The 18,331-nt window shown below is 43.6% G+C and overlaps 1 protein-coding gene across 2 annotated transcripts in view; it reads left to right on the forward strand.

The window, feature by feature from the left end:
* The window catches only part of CHN1 (chimerin 1), a 452,576-nt gene that overhangs the window by 156,324 nt on the left and 277,921 nt on the right, over positions 1-18,331 (forward strand). For both annotated transcript variants that reach the window (XM_069616144.1, XM_069616145.1), the window contains one exon: positions 6,702-6,815. In XM_069616144.1, coding sequence (XP_069472245.1) covers positions 6,702-6,815 — 114 coding nt within the window. The remainder of the gene's footprint in view (positions 1-6,701; positions 6,816-18,331) is intronic.

Raw genomic sequence — 18,331 nt, forward strand, 5'->3', positions numbered from 1 at the left:
GAAATCGGGAACGAGGGAGACCCCAGAGTGGGGAGAGCAGGAAGAAACCCCAGTGTGAGAAGTAAGAACGGGGAAGGCCCATGAGTGGGAGAAATAGAATACATCCTGTAATGAGAAAATAGAGCGAGAAAAAACCCAGAATAGGGAGCAAGACAGGAACAAATGCCAGAGCGGGGGACTAAGAAAGAAGGAAGCAGAGTGTGGTTACAGAATGATAACCTGATTGGTGAGTGAGGAAAGTCCCTGAGTGGGGAGACACCAAAACAACTCCTGAGTGGGGAAGAAGGAGGAAAGGAGCCTCAGTGGGGGGAGAAAGACTGAAAGAAGGCCCAAATGGAGATAAGACCCGAGAGACCGGGGCTGGCCGACCCATATGACATTCCAGCCACCAAGAACTGTATAAATGTGGACTGCAAACCTAGGAAAGGAGCCTATGGGAAAGGATAGGGTCGATGTCGGAAGCCAGCAGCCATCCCTTTCAAAATTGAGAAACTACCTTTGTTGTTTCTGTCTTTTTACATTTTATTTTTTAGGGAAGGGAAAGTTGTTGGGTAGATTAGGATTCTGGACTGAAATCTGCTTTATGTGTAGACATTCTGATGTGCACCCTTTTTAACTTTGTTATTATAGAAAATAAAAACCCTTGAAACATGGCTTTTTGTTAGTCCCGATTCTTATACACCACAGAAGGTACAGTACTGGGTGCCAAATTTGCACCTTTTATACTATTTTGTTTTTGGGGTCGTTTTGAAACGGAATATGTATGGTCTCTTTCTGTATTTACCACACAGAATAATATCTATTGGAGCAGATCAATTAATGTTATTTCATTAATATAGAGAGATGATTAACAGACCTTTCTTCAATATGTTATTACTGCAATAGTCGTCTTACTATGTGTCCTAGTACTGAATCAAAAGTTATTCTGAACCTGGAACTGTACATCAAAGATGAAATTGACCAAACTAGTCTGAAGAAGAAATGGCGAGTAACTACCCTATACATTAAACCAACCTCAGAAAATTGTATTCTTAGTGCCAAAGTAATCGTCCACAACACATTATAACAAATATACCATATGGTGAATTCTTGAGAATCAAAAGAATTTGTGGATGACTGCAGAATATGGAAAGAATGTCAAGTAAAATCAGAGAAATCCAAAGCGAGGATATAAATAGCAAGACCTCACAGTGCATATGTTAAAGCAAAGTCGATAAAGAGAAATGATCTATTGCAGATGAGTGTTTAAAAATGTAAACATGTCAAGGATGAGAATAAAATGAGATTGGGAATATTAAGTCATCTGTTTTCTGCAATACCTAAGAAATGCATATTTAAATAGAGCTTTTTTTGTTCTTGCCTGTTAATGTGTCTGTGGATTTGAAACCAGTGTTGGGTGCTTTAGAATTACCTACCCAATCTTCTGCTACCCAAACACACTGTTTTTTGGGGTGTTCACATTTTTATAGACCATGTATTCTTATTTACTGACCACAGTACTCATCTATATTTGTAATATCAGCTCACACATCATGTATCCTTTGTCATGATATGATGACTTGCATCAAAGAAAGTCCCCTCCCACAAGCTTATTTCTCCCTCCCACCCCTATTGTCGATTTACCAAAAAGAAAACTGCATCCTTCCACTGACTGCAGATTGGTGTGTTAGACACAAATTGAACTGGCCAAATTGAAGGTTTAACGGACAAAGTCCTTTTTTAAGTGATAATGGAGATGAACGTCTTCAAGGTGAACCTTTTATTTTGAATGCTTGTGCTGGATGTGAACATGTTATGCTAAGGACACACATAAAATTAAGAACCATGACCTGAAACATTCCTATGCTGGGTTGTTCATTGGAGTGCCAGGGGCTTTTTTGATTGAGAACTGAGCCTTACTCTACCAACCTCAATTTGTTCGAAAGGGTCTAGACACTGTGCGACAAGTTAGTTGAATCATGCTCACCAACAAATGAATCAGTCGGAGCAGTTGGCGAGCATCAGAAAGGTTTGTTTGTAGGTACTAGGCTACCTGAATTGTAAGGTGATCCTGCTCCATCAGCCACCCTGTCGGATCAACATGTTTCTGATAGCTGGTTGTTCCTCCTCAACCAGGATTAAGGAGAAATATACGACTGAATGTATCCCCAGAACACAAGGGTCTTCTTCATTTGTTAGACGCGTTCGTTGTGGACTGGGAATTTCCACTACAGTACACATTTCCATCAGTCCCTGTCATTCCGCAGGTCATCGAGAGGTTGCAGAACTTCGGGAAAACCATGATCCTCATTGTTCCGGATTGGGCCAGGAGAATATGATACCCATACCTTCTGGAAATGGCCATCTGGCCTCCAATTCGTCTTCCCTCAAGAGAGGACCTACTCTTGCAAGGGGGAGGTCGCATTCTTCACCCAGAGATCAGGACTCTCAATCTTCACGCCTGGTGTCTCAGAGGGTGAGATACAAGGATTGGGATCTTCCGGAAGAAGTGATGGAGGTGTTGCTTTCAGCTAGACCAGCAACTAAATCCCTATACCTCTGCCATTGGAACAGATTTCGCAAAACTGGTTCAAGGAGAAGGTTGACCCGTTTACATGCAAACTTCCTACTGTTCTTTCTTACTCCGTTTAACCCATTCAGCGTTGCAAGCGGCCACAGTCAAGGGCTACACTCTCAATTTCTAAGCGATCTCCTGATGACCGATTGTACTGTAGTGCTGATTGTTGTACACTTTCTTAAGGGACAAACGCATGTGTTCCGACCTACTCCTTTTATCGTACCAACATGGGGGCTCATTTTGAGCCTTTACACTTGTGTGAGGATGCTTGCACTTAACACAGCCTTCTTATTAGCGATTGCGTCTGCCCCCATGGTAAGTGAACTGCAGGACCTGTCTTCAAAACCACCTTTCATGTCCTTTTTCAAGGGCAAGGTAGTATTAAGGGTCTGCTCATCTTTTCTTCTGAAAGTGGTGTCGGAATTTTACCTAGCACAACGGAAAGTCTGCCTTACCCATCAAAAGCGGAGGAGAATCTTCATCGTCTGGACCCTGGAAGGGTATTAAGTTACAATGTTTCACGGACAGCCAATGTTAGTCAGGATGATCAACTTTTTGTAGGACACACTAGACCGAGATTGGGTTTAGCAGTCACAAAGCAAACCATTTCTCGATGGATAGTTGTGTATAACCGAATGCTACTCTTTAGCAGGAAATGTTTCGCCAGAGGGGTTGAGGGTGGATTCCAATAGAGGGGTAGCTGGTACCTCGGTTCTGGAAAGGAGAGTGCCAGTGCAGGACATCTGCAGAGTGGCAACTTGGTTATCCGTTCATACTTTCAACAGGTTTTACTGCATAGACTGTCTGGAGAGTAGGCACATTTGCCAAAGTGGTCTTCCATAACAATAATAAATAGAAATTCTTAGCACCCACCTCCAAAAAAAGACTGCTATGGGAGTTTATCATAGATGAGGAATACATGGGAGGACAATCCATTAGAACACGTTACTTACCCGTGGTAACTTTCTTTCGACTGGATGTGCCGCCCACCTATTCCTCATCACCCTCCCATCCTTCCCCTCTTGCTTGCCAAGGATTTCTGTGTTTTACACCTTCCTTTCTCGCAAAGTCAAGTACGTCTCCATCTATGGCAAGGCATGCAGAATAAGGGGGAAAAACTAGTACTGAGGTAACCATCACTGCGCGTGCTTCATATACCAGCGTCAACATCCGAGGACGCTACGGTGGGACATTGAGGGCCATGATTCAACGATCCATGACCCTATGAAAAACTTTCCGAAGCAAGCTGCAAGTAGACTTGGATATATCAAAGATGTGCATTACTTGGTACATCCAGTTGAAAGAACATTATCACGGGCAAGTAACTTGTTCTTTATAATGATTAGCATACACAGTTGCAATGTGTGTGAAGTTATTTTCAAATGGATGTTATTTACAAATGAACTTTGAAAAGGTTGTGATATTAAGACAAATGTTTGTGTTGGTCAGTCTGGTTAACATTAAGCTGATGAGTGTCGACCATATTAACTCTCAGCCGCACCAGCCACACCCCCTTTCCGTTAATCAGTACATTAACACATACATATTACAGCTGGGACTAATAATCAAACACAATTATATTATGGGGGACATCTATGGGAAGGGATTCAGAATTAAGATGGTTGTCAATTCCCTGATCCACTGAATTTCAATGTTTTTTTTTGCAATAAATCGGATCATCTTAAGTATGTCTTTGTTCACTCATTCTACAAACATTTATGTGTGACAGATGCATTGTGAATGGCAACAATAGTGTTTACCTTATTATTTAACAGGAAAACCCATTTATGCTTAACATGGAATATGTTGAAATGTTACTATTTGAAATAGTATTTTGTGTATAGTTTGTGTACTGATGTTGTTAGTGTGCTTGTTTGTCCTTGGCATTTTAATACAGGACCCTTTTAAAGTATACGTTGTGAGCTTGTGACTTTAGTATTTGTGGGTACATATGCTGGTGTTATTTAATTTAAGGTGTAAGTGCATATTTTGAGGTAATTTGATATGAATTGTATTTATTTGTCTTTATTTAAATGGTTCATGAGAGGTCTTTTTAGAATGTATTGTGTGTTTCGTCTGCATGTTAATGAGTGTACATTTTAAAGATCTACTTCTGGGCTGATTTAAATATTTAGCGCTTCTCATTTGTGAGGGTGAGTTGGTTCCTGCATGTTACTCTTTACGTTTAGTGTTAATGGTGGTTTTACCTTGTTTAGTGTTTAACAATGGGGTAAGCCTTAATGATGCCATTCTCATGTTTTATAGAGTTCTCATTGTTATGGATGGTAGCCTTAAGTTTTTTTTAAAGTGTTTTCTCCCACTGATTTCTTTATTTTCTTTAAATGTGAGCGTTTTTCATGGGCATGTGTTTGGTGCAGGGGATCATCTTGTGTATTTCTCCCTCTCCCTATAATGTCATTTTGCTATAGATTTGCCTCTGTGCATGTATGGCTGCCCTGTTGAATGTTGGGTGTGGTAGAACATCTTCTGTTTTTTGTGGAATACTTTTTGTTCAGCAATGTTTTTTTTTTCTTCTTCTCCCCCTGACCAGACCCTACTGTGCATAACTGAAGAATGGTATATGTTTTGGGGCTGTGGATGTTTTTGTGTATTGTGTGATATATTTTTTCATTTCGATTTGGCTTCCATTCCTACTGTGCAAGTATGGAGATACTGATACTGTTTTTAGCCTAAAGCGTGTGTATACGCGCTTTAGCAACTGCACATGTTTTTCATATTAAATAAGATTGTTTTATCCCTCTGATCCCAGTGTACATGACTGGGGGCGGAGGAAGGTGTTTGTTGCAAACTGTTTTATTTTGTAGTTTGAGCATGGATGGAGTTTTTGAAAAGCGGAACTCCCTCTCTCCTGCGCACTCCTTGTTCGTTGGATTACTATGTCAGCCTGCAGCCTAAGTCCTGGTTTGTCAAGGAACCAACTCCAGGGTTCCTGATTGTGAAGACAGATTGTGCACCTTTCTTCCTAACCGGACCAGAACGGCTATCCAGCCACCTCGCACCCTTAAATGGGCAGGACCAGCCCACGTTTTTGAAGCTCAGCCTTGAAAGAGACTAAGGTTGAAACGCGCGTCGGCTGTGTAATGTGTCAATATGTTAAAACTGGCACCTCTACGTTTAAGATTGTATTTCATTAGTGCTGTTTAACTAAGGAAATAAAACAAATCACTTGTTTAACACCAAACAAAACTGACTCCTCCATTACCTGACAAAGTGGCTTAACTAGCGAACACCGGACTATCTAATCCAACCAGCGCCTATAGGTCCACAGTTTGTCAAACCCCACAATCTGTTTTATTTTGTACTGTATTTTTTTCATTTCGTTGTGGCGCTACAGCCCAGGTATGCTGGTCTTATTTCGTGTTTGGTCTGGCAGATCATCTAGTGTGTTTGTGTAATATATAATTTCGCTGTATATTTTTTGTTTCGTTTTGTCAATCCCACCCTACTGTGAATGACTGAATAGGGGTGTGTGTGCAGTGTTTCAGGCTTTGGATGATGTTTTGCATTTTGCAGTATATTTTTAATTGTCTTGAGGCTCTTATTGCACCTGCATAAAAATATGTATACATAGATTTGTCCTCAAAGTAAATAGCTCGTGTTTGGCCGATGCATTTTTCTATATGTGTGCACAGTGCTCGACAAGAGCCTAATGACAATCAAAATCGACACTTTGGGATATCATGGGTTAAATACCGCATTTTTAACCCCTGAGGAAAGCCCTCTGCGACAAACTATTTTTATTCAGCAATCCTTTTTGGCATGAAAACATTGATGACATTTAGCCACATTTGGTGTAAGTGTTGGGATTTGGCGAGATTGGTTGCATACCAAATTGCCCAATTTGATCTTTCATGAATGAAAACGAAATGCATTTTATTCCAAAGTTTAATGTAACCTCAACTGCACTGCTGCTGTTGTGGAAGAATCTATCTACCTTCATTTTAATTGTTGAAATGACCTTTCTTCAAATTATTTCGGAACATGTGGTTTAATAATTGCATTAGTTCATGAACACTCTTCAAAAACAATTCTGCTGTTTAGTTAAAAACAAGAAATTGGCTAAAAAAACACTTGTGTGCATGAAAATTCCCTCTAAATTGTAATTGTACATGTTTTTTTCTAGATTTTATGGAATGATATCAAGAGAGGAAACTGACCAATTGTTAAGTGTTGCCGAAGGAAGTTACATCATTCGTGAAAGTCAGCGTCAACCTGGAACTTACACTCTGGCCTTAAGGTTGGCAACAAATTCCTGCATTACAAATATGATTACAGCAGAATTAATCTGCAAGTATATTTCATTGTAACCTCTTTAATATTACCAAATGTATAAACAAAAGTATTGAAATGAAAACTTCAGTCTAGGACCATTTGTTCTGAAGTCTACCATTGGCTTTCTGCAGTAACATGGTTGAATGGACTCCATCCAAATCCCTGAGACCTTAGCACACCACACATGTGGACAAAAAGAATAGACGGCACATTTTTAGATTTGATCTTTCATCCCTGTCTTTCTTGGGGGTGTCTCTCTGGTAGTTATGCTTCAAATCCAATGAGCTCTAAACAAGTCTGATACTGTGTTTCTATTTTCAATTATCTTCATGCCCAATGCTGAAATTAACTCTGTTCTTTCAGTGCTAGGTACATCAGTTATTTTCCAAATGTCATATGATTCGTTAGAGAGGGGTAGTAGCAGCGAGTTGTGAGAGTGCGAGATTAATAATTCTCCTTTATCCTTTTCAAATCAGATTGTGCTAATGTTTTGATGACTGCTATTCATGTGGTTTCTCAGATCGTTCAGGGTTCGAAATTACCAGGATCTGGGAGCTATTTGGCTCCTGGTTATATAGAAGGGGAGCCTGGTTAGCTTAAAACCAAGAGCTACCAGTAGCTACGTTTGACTTCCCAGACATTTGGGAATGTGTATAAATGAGAATAAAGGACACACCAATGTGACAGTTAAAGAATACTGGATAATATAGACAAACCTTAGTTTGCATCTTACGCACAAGTTAGATTTGCTGTGCACTACGTACTAGCTCCTGGTTCCCATACGTCGCTCCTGCCTAAAAGATGATGCCCAGAAGCTATTTTTCTACCACTGTTGTTGCGCTTCATCAATTGAATTTGCAACTTCTGAATACAGCAAACTCCCACCCACGTTGTTGCACTGAGCTTGATGAAAAAGGTAGCTCACCAGGTGGCCTTTAGGGAGTCTAACGTGTACACAGTGCTTTTTTCCCATGTCGGTTCTTTTAGCTCATGCCATCATTGCTGCTTTAGTGTTTGTTTTCTCTGGATGTTATTTGTGTTTCTCAATTCTGTTGTCGAGGTTGATTAGGAAGGTGTCACTCTCTGGGTCATCCTGCAACAATCAATTGTGATATATTTTTTTCAATGTATGGAATACAGATTATGATAACTTAATGCTTTTTCCCAATGTTTTTTTCCATTATTCTTGTACAGACAACACACACAAATTAAAGGGACGTTAAAATACTGGTAGTCATTCAAAAACAGGATGGATGGAAGAATTGATTCTTTTCATAGGCATTAAAGATCATTCGTCTCCTGGGACTTGCAGATCAATGTAAGCAATATTTGGTGGAAGGATTGTGCATTTTGAGAAGGAAAGGAGTGTGGAGGCATTAAGGACAAAATGACATTTGTGAAGAAATATTTTCAAATAACCCAGTTTTGATTCATTGAGAAGAACTGGGTGGCTGGAGATTTTTCCGTCCACTTCCTTACTTGGAGTTCCAGCTCAGTATTTGGTAAGCCATACCACTTCTGGGTAGCCAATTGCTTCACCTATTTTTGCACTTGCTGGTGGTACATGCACATTTATTAAGCCCTCCTTAGCCGAAAAAAGCATATCTCACTTTTAAGCATTCACAGTATCGTTGCATCACCCTACCTAAAATGCTTTCAGGTTATGACTTTTTCCAGTGATGTGCCCCTTTCAAAGGGGCTCATTAACGTCCTCAGGAACAATATCCTTAGTCTGGACTATTGAAAAGGTGTCCGATTCTAAGCTATCTCAACATCAGCATGTAGTCTCTATCCTTGCTATTTTGAAACCCTGGATCTACCTTTTGGTGAATGTCCCTTTGAAGTTTAAAAGATTAAAACAGCCTGGGCCTGAGTTACATAGCATTTTCCTATGGGATTACGCCATTATAAAATGCTTCTGTGAATCGGGCCCCTTGACTCAACAGAGCACAGAATTCTCTGTTTCCACATGTGGCGAACCAGAAGAAAGACGTGCCATGTTAATTGGAGGTTTATTTTAAAAAGAATAAACTCTTATCTAGGCCTACTGCTATGAGAGAAGTTCCCTGCCTAACCAACTAAAAGTAAGTGTCCTCGCCAGTCAAAGTCCAAAAATAATAAAATAATAGTCCTTAGTCCAAATCCTATTTGCTAGCTGGCCACACCACCGAGGAACACATTTTCTTTTAAAGGAGACCAGAGCAAAAGACTCTGTTGGCTTCTGCCAGGCCCAATCACTTGACTGTCAATAGGTTTTAAAAGTTCACCAATATCTCAAAACACAGTTCACAACTTATCTGCAGGTTTTGTTTTCCAAATTTTGATTCCATACGATTCTCTCTCCAGGAAGAAAAAGTTTTCCTAATACAATTCCACCATTTCTGACTTGGTGCTTGACAGTGTTCTTGATTTCATATTTAAGGACTGGAACCTTCCAGGTTCATACTCTCTTCAGTGGTTCTTGGACTCCCCAAAGTCCTCTGGCCCTCTGATATTCCAACTTTATCTCAGTGTTGGTGGCGGTCTGACCCTTGGGTTTTCTTGGCTCCCGTAACCTATGTGGCTTTTGCATCCCCAAATGTTAGTTTCTTGGTTTCTCAGGGCTCTCCGTAGCCCTCTAACCCTCTATTAGGCTTGTTTCAACTCGACTTAGGTAGGGCATCTGTACGCTCAGGTTTTTCAGGCTCCCATAACCCATGCAACTTTCCCAGCCTCGAATGTCGCTGTGCGCCCCTCTCAATGGCGTTACTTCTTCAGGAGTGTCTGCTTCCCTTCCGCTGTTTGGGCCCGGCAGCTAATGAACTCAGTTAACGGGCCTCAGCCCCACCACGTCTTCCGTGTGGCTGCACAACCACCTCTTTCTCGATCTTGGCTTCGCCCGTCAGGAAGCCAGCATTCTGGTGTCTTGCAAGCGATTTGGTCACTCCATGCTACCGCTGGCTATGCGGTTTAGCGTGGCTCCGCCCCTCCAGGATGTCTTCCCATCAGTGGCTTGCTTTATGTAAATCATCTCAAACAAAAAGGGTGTGTCGTTCTTTGACTGTGGCTTTCAGGCAGAATGCAGCATTATCTGAAGCCAAAGAGATTGAGGAAATGTCACTGTTTGGTGAATCCAAAACAGGGATTAAAAACAGTCTTTCCAATTCCCATGTAGGCCAATAGGGTGTTCTGGACAGGGAGTTCCTTGAGTTCCTTGCAGGAATGGGAGTCCTTGTCCCCAAGAGGGGGAGGCAGTCCCACAAAGATCCCACTTGACCCGACCCCTAGGGAGTGTCTTGGTGAGCGAGCTCATCCTAGCCTCAAAAGGGGCTGGCTCCCTTCTGCAGAGAAAGGACGAATAGTCCAGATTTGTCACACACCACATACACAATGTAGCCTCTGGACATGCCTTCAGCATATAATATTGCCCTACACTGACAGAAGAGTACAAACTCATTCCAGATTTCTTTTTTGCTGTGACTTTACATACCCTATGTTTCCCATCACACCTTTTATTCTTCTCTCCAAACGTCCCATGCTTGCACATTGTTCCTCCGACAATGCTTATACCAACCTGTGTGGCATCTACCGCATCCAAAACATGTTATGTCCTTTCTGTGCTGCCTTTTTAAAAATCCTTCCAATATTAACTTTGCAACCCCTTTTAAGCTCTGGCACTGTGGGCAAACTTGGCAAGATTTTTCCGACCCAATACAGTGCAATAGAACTGGCCTCTTGTAACTGAAAGCTACATTTACCCATTTTGCTTACCAAATTCAGATTACACTACTTTCTGGTGTGATAGTTCGGATTGCTGCATGCCCGAGTGGGACTGGATGAGTTATTTCTACAAAGGGGATAACGTGTGAAACCCTGGGTGTCAGTTGTGGAAGTCTTAGTTGAGATCCTGCAAATGGCTGTGCGAATGGTCCGGTGGGTGTCTCGTCTTAACTTGAATAACTTAAGCAACAGTTTCAAGCTCTTGAAGAAAAAACCCAATAAAGAACTTGTTTATAAAACTGCAATTGTGTGTCCTGCGTGCTCCAGAGTTCTCACTACAACAACACAAGGCAAGCTGGAGGGGAGCAGCCACTGACTAAAGGGTGCTCCCACTGCTCCCCACTCCCCCCGCACGCGGGTTCCGTAACATCATCCAATAAGGTATGTGCATTAGCGTGCTGTGATGCATGATAAAACTAAGCAAGGAGCTGTTTGTAGAAAGGCTTCTCAGTCCTTGCTTTAGTCCTAATTTGAATCAATTCTTGCCACTGTTTGATAAGCAGTAATGGCATTGTGCCAACATCTTGTGGTTTAAGCGCACTGCTAAGCACTGTGGGCCTTGCAAGAGGGGCGCATACAGCTGAATTCATATGTGGAAATGCTGCTGGCATGCACTGGCAAGTACAGCTGGTCTTTGTGGCAACTAAGTGCTGTGCTATAAACATTATTGAACAAGATATAGAAGGAAATGCATGATGAGGAATTTAAAAGTTCCTCATGAAACATTTCTCGCTCCTCCAACAGCCTTTGTCCCCATGTGCATATACCATGAGGATTCTGATCACGAGGACTTTATTTTGGTGCAGTATGATATTAAATAAGGGTCATGTCTGCGCTTGTGGTATTCGCATTCAGTCAAAGGTCCGAGTGGTGCAGATCCCTTCCTTAGCAGGGCTGGGTTTCTGCAAGTATTTCCTCCCTTTTAAAGTTCAGGTTGAGTATAATGGGTTTTTCTGCATATGTTGCAGTGCTTTCCAGGTGTAACTACTCTAAATATGTAGACTTATGCACAACTGTTGGTGCGCTCATAGGCTTGCTCTCCACAAATAAGTGGCAGACTGTTGTGATTGTGGTGTAAGGAAATATCCAATCCTCTGCGGTAGTGCCATGATGTGGTGCCCATGCATCTCTGTGGTGATTGATAACTTTAGGGCTACCTATGTGCACATGTCTGCAGTAAGTAAAGAGGCTTGTGCCTGTATTACCCGTGAAGATGCCAATAATAAGTGAGCCGTAGGACAATTGCTCATCAAGGTGCTATCATGGTCAGCCATGACCTGTTATAAAGCAACTGAGGAGACCGTCCCATTGTTCATTATGCTAAGGTGGGATATATTTTCATGCACAAACTTGCTATATGAATTTCCTTTGTTGCATGTTAAAGTGGGGAATGTCTTCTTTGTTAACATGCCTTAAATGGCAAGGTGCATTGTATTGCTGTGGCTTCCCAAACAAACTAGGCCCAATGGACATTATCATGTAATTGGCAGATTGTTGTGGTGTGCTTCCATGCATCCCTTGCATGTGTTGTGTCCTCCTTTCATACCATGTATTATGTAAGGAAGAGAGGTGTGCAACCTCCTGGATTGTAAATACTTGACTGGTACTGGGCGAGTGATGTTCTGGCTGTGAGTTGTGGGTTTTTAACCATGTTAAGCGGAGGATTATCGGGAAATGGGCCATCTTCGAGTTGAAGGTCAGGCCTTGTCGATGGAATGGGTGCTGATGAATACGATTAATGTATCAGACTACCAGTGATTGTCTATGCACCCCTTCTATGGGTGGCACAGAATTCCTAACTAGATGGTTGAATACCGTTGGAAAGGGCCCAGGTATCATCCATGACATTTCTGACAGCTTGGTAATCCACCAAAGCGGAGACATGGGAACCTAAAGGTGTCCATTACAAAGACGTTGGGGACAACCATCTACATGTCATGTTGTCTGGTGCTCATAAAATTGGAATAGGAGGGACGCGAGATTCTTTCTGTATCCTGCATTATCATCCCTTATACAATGAGAACTGACGTTGCACGAATGTCTGGGAGGGTCCAAAATGAAATTCCGGACAAGATGGCCTCGGCATGCACAGTACATGCATAGCCCTTGACTTCATTTCATCATCTTGCGCCGCCTTCTGAAGAATGTGGGCCATTAGCAGAGCTACTGGCATAGGTTTGTGCTCCTCAGTGGACTTGGGCAAAGGAGGCAGTGAATTGCTTTGTGGCAGCCTAGCTGCCTGGTTTCGCCGGCTTTGTGTTCTTGCATACAGTAATCCTATTGTAATATGAGGGTGTGATCAGTTCAGCAAGGCTAGTAGAAAGAGCTACTTAGTGTTTTAACTTAGTAAATTGTTATTAGGGCTTTGTCTGACCAGGCTGTATTGGCACAGTTGTTTTAACTGTTGGTGTATCCATTTTGCCTTGCCTTAAGTCTAACAGGAAAAAAGGATTTCAGGTGAATTGTACAAGCGTCAATCAATTTCTTAAGCTTCTTTAGATTCCCATTGAACTTAACCGCAAGAGAGTGGTCCAAGAAGGGTTTCCAGGGGTTGTGGTCTTCCTAGTCGCCATCATCTGCCTCAGGGGGGGCTTTTCAGTCTTTATGGACTGGACCTCCATGATGAGAGCTTGAAAAGCTCCCTTGAGCTGTTGCATTTGGTCCATGCTCTTTCCTACAGTTTTGGGTAGCATGGAAGAGTCTGCTGGATGGCATAGGCCACCCTGCTTTTTAGGACATGAAGGCTTGTGAGTTCCATCCTGACCACCCAAAGGGAAACTCTAGGGGAAGAAAAACCTTTTAATGACAGCTGGGCTCTGCAAACAGTCTTGACCAGGTTCTCAAGGAGCTGTTCCTAGGAAGGATAACACAGGATCCGGATAGGGATGGCACTGACCAGTAAAGGAAAGAAGGAGCAGCCAACCAGAAGGCAGCATTACAGGAAGTGGTGTTAGAGAGTGTGAGAGCAGGAGCCAGGAAGAAATCTGGTGAAATAGCAAGGACTAGATGTCAGTAGCATGGGGGGAAATTCTGAGTTGGAAAGAACAGTGTCCCTGCAGGAAGTAATACCTGAGATTTGGGGAGGATCGTTTGATGTGGATTTCAAGACAGGCTGTGGATGCAGTGTGACTTGACATCTTGATGCATCATCACGGCAGTTGTAACACAGAACGTATTGCATTTGCCATCTTGGTGGTGAGGTACATGGCACACTCGACTGCATGTTGGGTGGGGTGCCAAAAATCCAAGGTGCCTGTGAACTTGTAGGAATTTCCACAGTTGCCTGAGCATCACAGGTGATGATCTGATACGTCCCACTCAATTAGTGCAAAGGTTCAGACTGAGTTCACCAGGGGGCCAGGAAAATAGCTAGTATGTTGTTACGGAGGGGGACACCAGTGTCCCAGGCCATAGCTGTGCTCTCCACACCACACCTTCATCGCTTCGATAAGGCAGACCCTGGGGACCATAGAATAGTGCACTGTAATGGGGGATGGTTGGTGAATCCAATTCAAGATCTGCATCGTCTCCCAGCTCATCTCTGGTGTCCAGGTGAGTTTGGACCTTCAGGCATCCACCCCCCCCCCTGTTCATGGGCACATTTTTAAGAGGCAATGCAAAGATTGCTAACGCCTGCATCGGACCATGGTCACTATCAGGTCTTGCTGAACTCTGTGACTGTAAACTGATCTCTGCTTCTCAGGGGAGGCAGGTGCATGGGTCAGGAGTCCCACTTCCTCTTACACTTTTAGACACCTTGAACTTCCACTAATTGTACATTGCCTTCCCAGCTCGGATCAGCCGACGGTGTAAGCCGTAGTCGGGTCTCACTACCTAGCGGCCTCCTTGCACTCGCAATGCCGGTCCCCTGCTGTTTTATCTCCTGATTTTCTGGCTATTTTATTGTCTTGGACGGTGCTCCAGGTAACATTTTGAAGTGGGGCTGTTTTACTACCCATATTTTTTAAATTTGGGAGTAAAAACTTAAGACCCATTCACGAGGGGTGTATTTTATGATAATATGCATCTTTTAAGTGTTAAGTAGAAATGTTTTTGTAATAAATATTTCTCTGCACCTAGTTATTCATGCATTTTATAAGATGCACCTTTTCCTCTTAAAATCAGACAGTAATCATGTCAGTTCCTTCCTGTGTCATTACATGTACTACTGGCTTAAACATATCCATGGAGCTGTGTGGGGGATAGTCTCTTAGGAGTCCCTTTCCTATTTCTTTCTGGGAGTACTTGTACTCCGTATTATAATTTGTTGGTGCATTTGCCTATTTTTAGGGAGTAAACCTGGTTGTTGCGTCCCTGATCTGGGTTAAAGCAAGGAGAGGAATTCTGATGCCCTTCTGTGCCCGCCTCATCCTTTAGATTGATTAGTTGTTGCTGAATCCTCTGAATGCCTAATTTGTCGGCGGATAATTAAATACAGTGAAAGGAAAGAGTGGTCGAGCCTGAAATCTAGTGGACTTGTCCCACAGTGTAATTTGTCTTGTTTGTGTTATTTGTATTCCATCCACCGAGGAAGATTTCTATAACAGCCACATCTTCTACCATATTTGTTTCTGTGCCCCTGTATTCATTTGTGCACACTCCTTAAGGGCACTCCAGTATAGTGCTGCATGTGCACTCAGGCATGTGACTTGGTGATTGATATGATTCAGGTTTGTATAGCATGTATATGAACAAGCAGAGCAAAATAACTTGTCTCTAGGGATGAGAGAATCCAGACTGACAAACCAGATGAGTTCTCCCCCTCTTAGTGAGTTTATTGAAAAGTAATTCCTCTGTGCCTCGTGACGAGTCTGGCGGTAGCTGTGCCGGTAATACCGCCAGGCTGCCGTTGGACTCGTGCATTTTTCCGGTCCCTGGCTCCACGGAAACACTGGGGGATTATGATCCCAGTGTTCCTTGAAGTCAGGTGCCGGAAAAATGTAAATCCCCATTCCCATTTGAGTCCCATAGAACTCAATGGGGATGAGGGAAGCACCGGCACAGTTAATAACGGTGCCAGTGCTTCCCGGAAAGTCTGCTGGCTGGTGTCGTCCCGCCAACCAGGTCAAACCTGGCGGTCAGGGCGGCACCCACTCAGACTTGTAGTGTGCCTGTCCGGTACCCGTACTGTTGTTACTGGACTGGCACGCTTGTAATGAGACCCTTTGTTCTTTCTGAAGGCAGAGAGACTTGGCATTAGACATTTGTCCAGACGTAGGGCATTCTAAATTTTAGAGGTATGGGCTGAAAAACACTGACAACCGATATTGAGCATGATTCTCCTCTCGACGTTTAGCCAGTGAAATTAGGTCTGTTTTCCTCATTCCACAAATTAATCATACATCTGCATTTTGGATGGTCTGAAGCTGCTGAATCTGGCGTGTGGGGATCCCACAATAAATGTGAGCCAATATATTCAGGTTATGCATTAATGAGGGACCCCACCAACTTCATGATGAGCACTGCTTTGGGTAAAAGGGAGAGCAAGCCTAAAGTGGAACAATTTGAAAATGAGCTTTTCAAACGCTGCAGTAATTTGGGCATTTCCGCTCAGATGAGCATTCCAAATTACCAGCATGAATTACACCCCCTCTGCCAGTTTGGGATAGTAGCTGAGAAGAGAAAACGGAGGCATTAGGAGTTACAGCATATGGCAGTGGCTCAGCAAAAGCACTGCAGTGTTAGTTGAGTTTGATCTCGCTCTGCCTCATCCAGTGACTATCCAGGTCTAAACCAGAGGTGAGATCACAGAATTTCTGATCTGATGTGACGAATCTAGGCAATTAGTCCCTTCTTCCCAGGGGGGAGCCACCCCCTTTTGAGGCCTTAAAGGAGACCCGACTAAGCAAGACCCTACCTAGGGGTAAGCGAAAGAGGGATGTTACTTGTTGTAACTGCCCTCTATGGGGACAAGGACTCTGTTCCTTTAAGGGACTCCCTCTGAGGAACACAATTTCTGCCTATGGGGGAATAGGGGAAACTAATGTAACGACTGCATGTCATGCAACCAAGAATGATGTCACTTTTCTATTGGCTCAAAGTAATGCTGGAGACCATTTGAACTCGGCTGTGGAAGTACAGCAACATGCTCCTTTTGATGTACGTGAGTGTGAATATATAGACGAAGAATCATGAAGAGAGAATCCGGCGCACAGGCGTACCTCTAGCGTACTGACCTCCTGAGGGGTGGAGCCGTGCTAGACCGCAGAGCCAGCACTAGCGTGGAAGAGAAACGAGGAAGCAAAGATGCAGCAAGACCGGCGCCGACAGAACCGACTGCGCCGAACGAGATGTGGCGACAGGCTATCCATCATGTTTGGTGGCATGACCACTCTGCAGCCGTGGTGAGTCAGGGACCCGAGAAGCAACAGCGAGACTAGGAGAGAACAGAGGAAAGAATCCTCTGTTCTGTATACAAGATCCAAGGAGCCTGCCATGCTGGACAGTATCTGAGGAGCAGACACCTACAGAGGTGACTCAGCCGAATGACAAACCGAGACAGGAAAACAGTCTTCATTGGTGGTATGACCAGGGTGCAGCCATGGTGGGTCATGGACCCCAGAAACAATGCCAAAATCAGCAGGGTACAGAGGAAAAAATCCTCCATCTTGGATACAAGAACCAAGGAGTCTGCTGTGCCGGGCAGGAGATGCAAAGAAGACGCTTATGGGCCAAGAACGCTGAGAAGGGAGGCATGAACGGCTACAACTCCACTTGGAAGTCACCCTGCTGGAGCATGCCCAGAGCTACAGAAGGTACAAGGTTTTCCTTGGGTGGAGGATGGCAAGTGGCACCCCACGAAAAGAGAGAGGGTTACGGGAGCCTTAGGAACCCAAGAGGTGAATATGTGATAAAAATAGTGAAACCAGCATAACGCTGAAGAAACGCAGTAAGCCAAAGGTATCTGGAAGGCCCAAGAGAAATAAGAGACTTTTGGGGAACCCCCACAGAAAAGGGAATCTGGGGGATGTAAGCAAAGGGGTCATTATATTATATGATATGATATTTTATTTATGTCGCGCTCATACACAGGTGTTTCAGAGCGCGACAAGGCAAGGGAGGGGAACAGGGGAGAACGAAACAACGATCTTACTAGGCCCAGTGACATTGAGAACGTGCAAGTGCATGGGATAGGGGGAGGGGAAAAGTGCATGGAGAGGTGGGAGAAAGTGGAAAGTGCAGAGCAAAGGCGAAACAGGATAAATAATAATAATTAAAAAAATGAATAATAAAATCAGCACAAAGTGGTAGTGTAGCTAAGTGGCAAGTGCTAGGTTTGAGGCAGCAGATCAGGTGGGTCTGATAAGTGCAGGAGGGAAAAAAAGGGGGAGGGCTGTATGGGTACAGATACAAACCCCAGTGCAAGGGGTGGCCCGGAGGCAGTGCAGTAGCGTGGCAGGATGAGCAGGAACCTGGGACCAGAAACAGAGGGTGTCCCAATGCAAGGTGCCAATAGAGCAGATCAGCAGGGGAGAGGGGGGCGAAGGCCGAAGCAAAGAGGAAGGTCTTGAGGTGCTTCAGGAACCTGAGATGATTTTCCTTAGGTTTTAGAGTGGCAGGGAGGCCCCAGCCGAAGACAGAGATCTATCCCCAGCTCGTTTCTTTGAAAAACGACTGACCCTTAGGGAGTTAGAGGAGGAGGAGCGAAGAGCTCGAGAGGGGAGGTATTTACAGAGGGATAGCTGAAGATATATTGGACCCAGGCCCCAGAAAGCCTTGTGG

Source organism: Ambystoma mexicanum, chromosome 9, assembly GCF_040938575.1.
Source record: "Ambystoma mexicanum isolate Mex_15411 chromosome 9, UKY_AmexF1_1, whole genome shotgun sequence".
NCBI classification, from domain to species: domain Eukaryota; kingdom Metazoa; phylum Chordata; class Amphibia; order Caudata; family Ambystomatidae; genus Ambystoma; species Ambystoma mexicanum.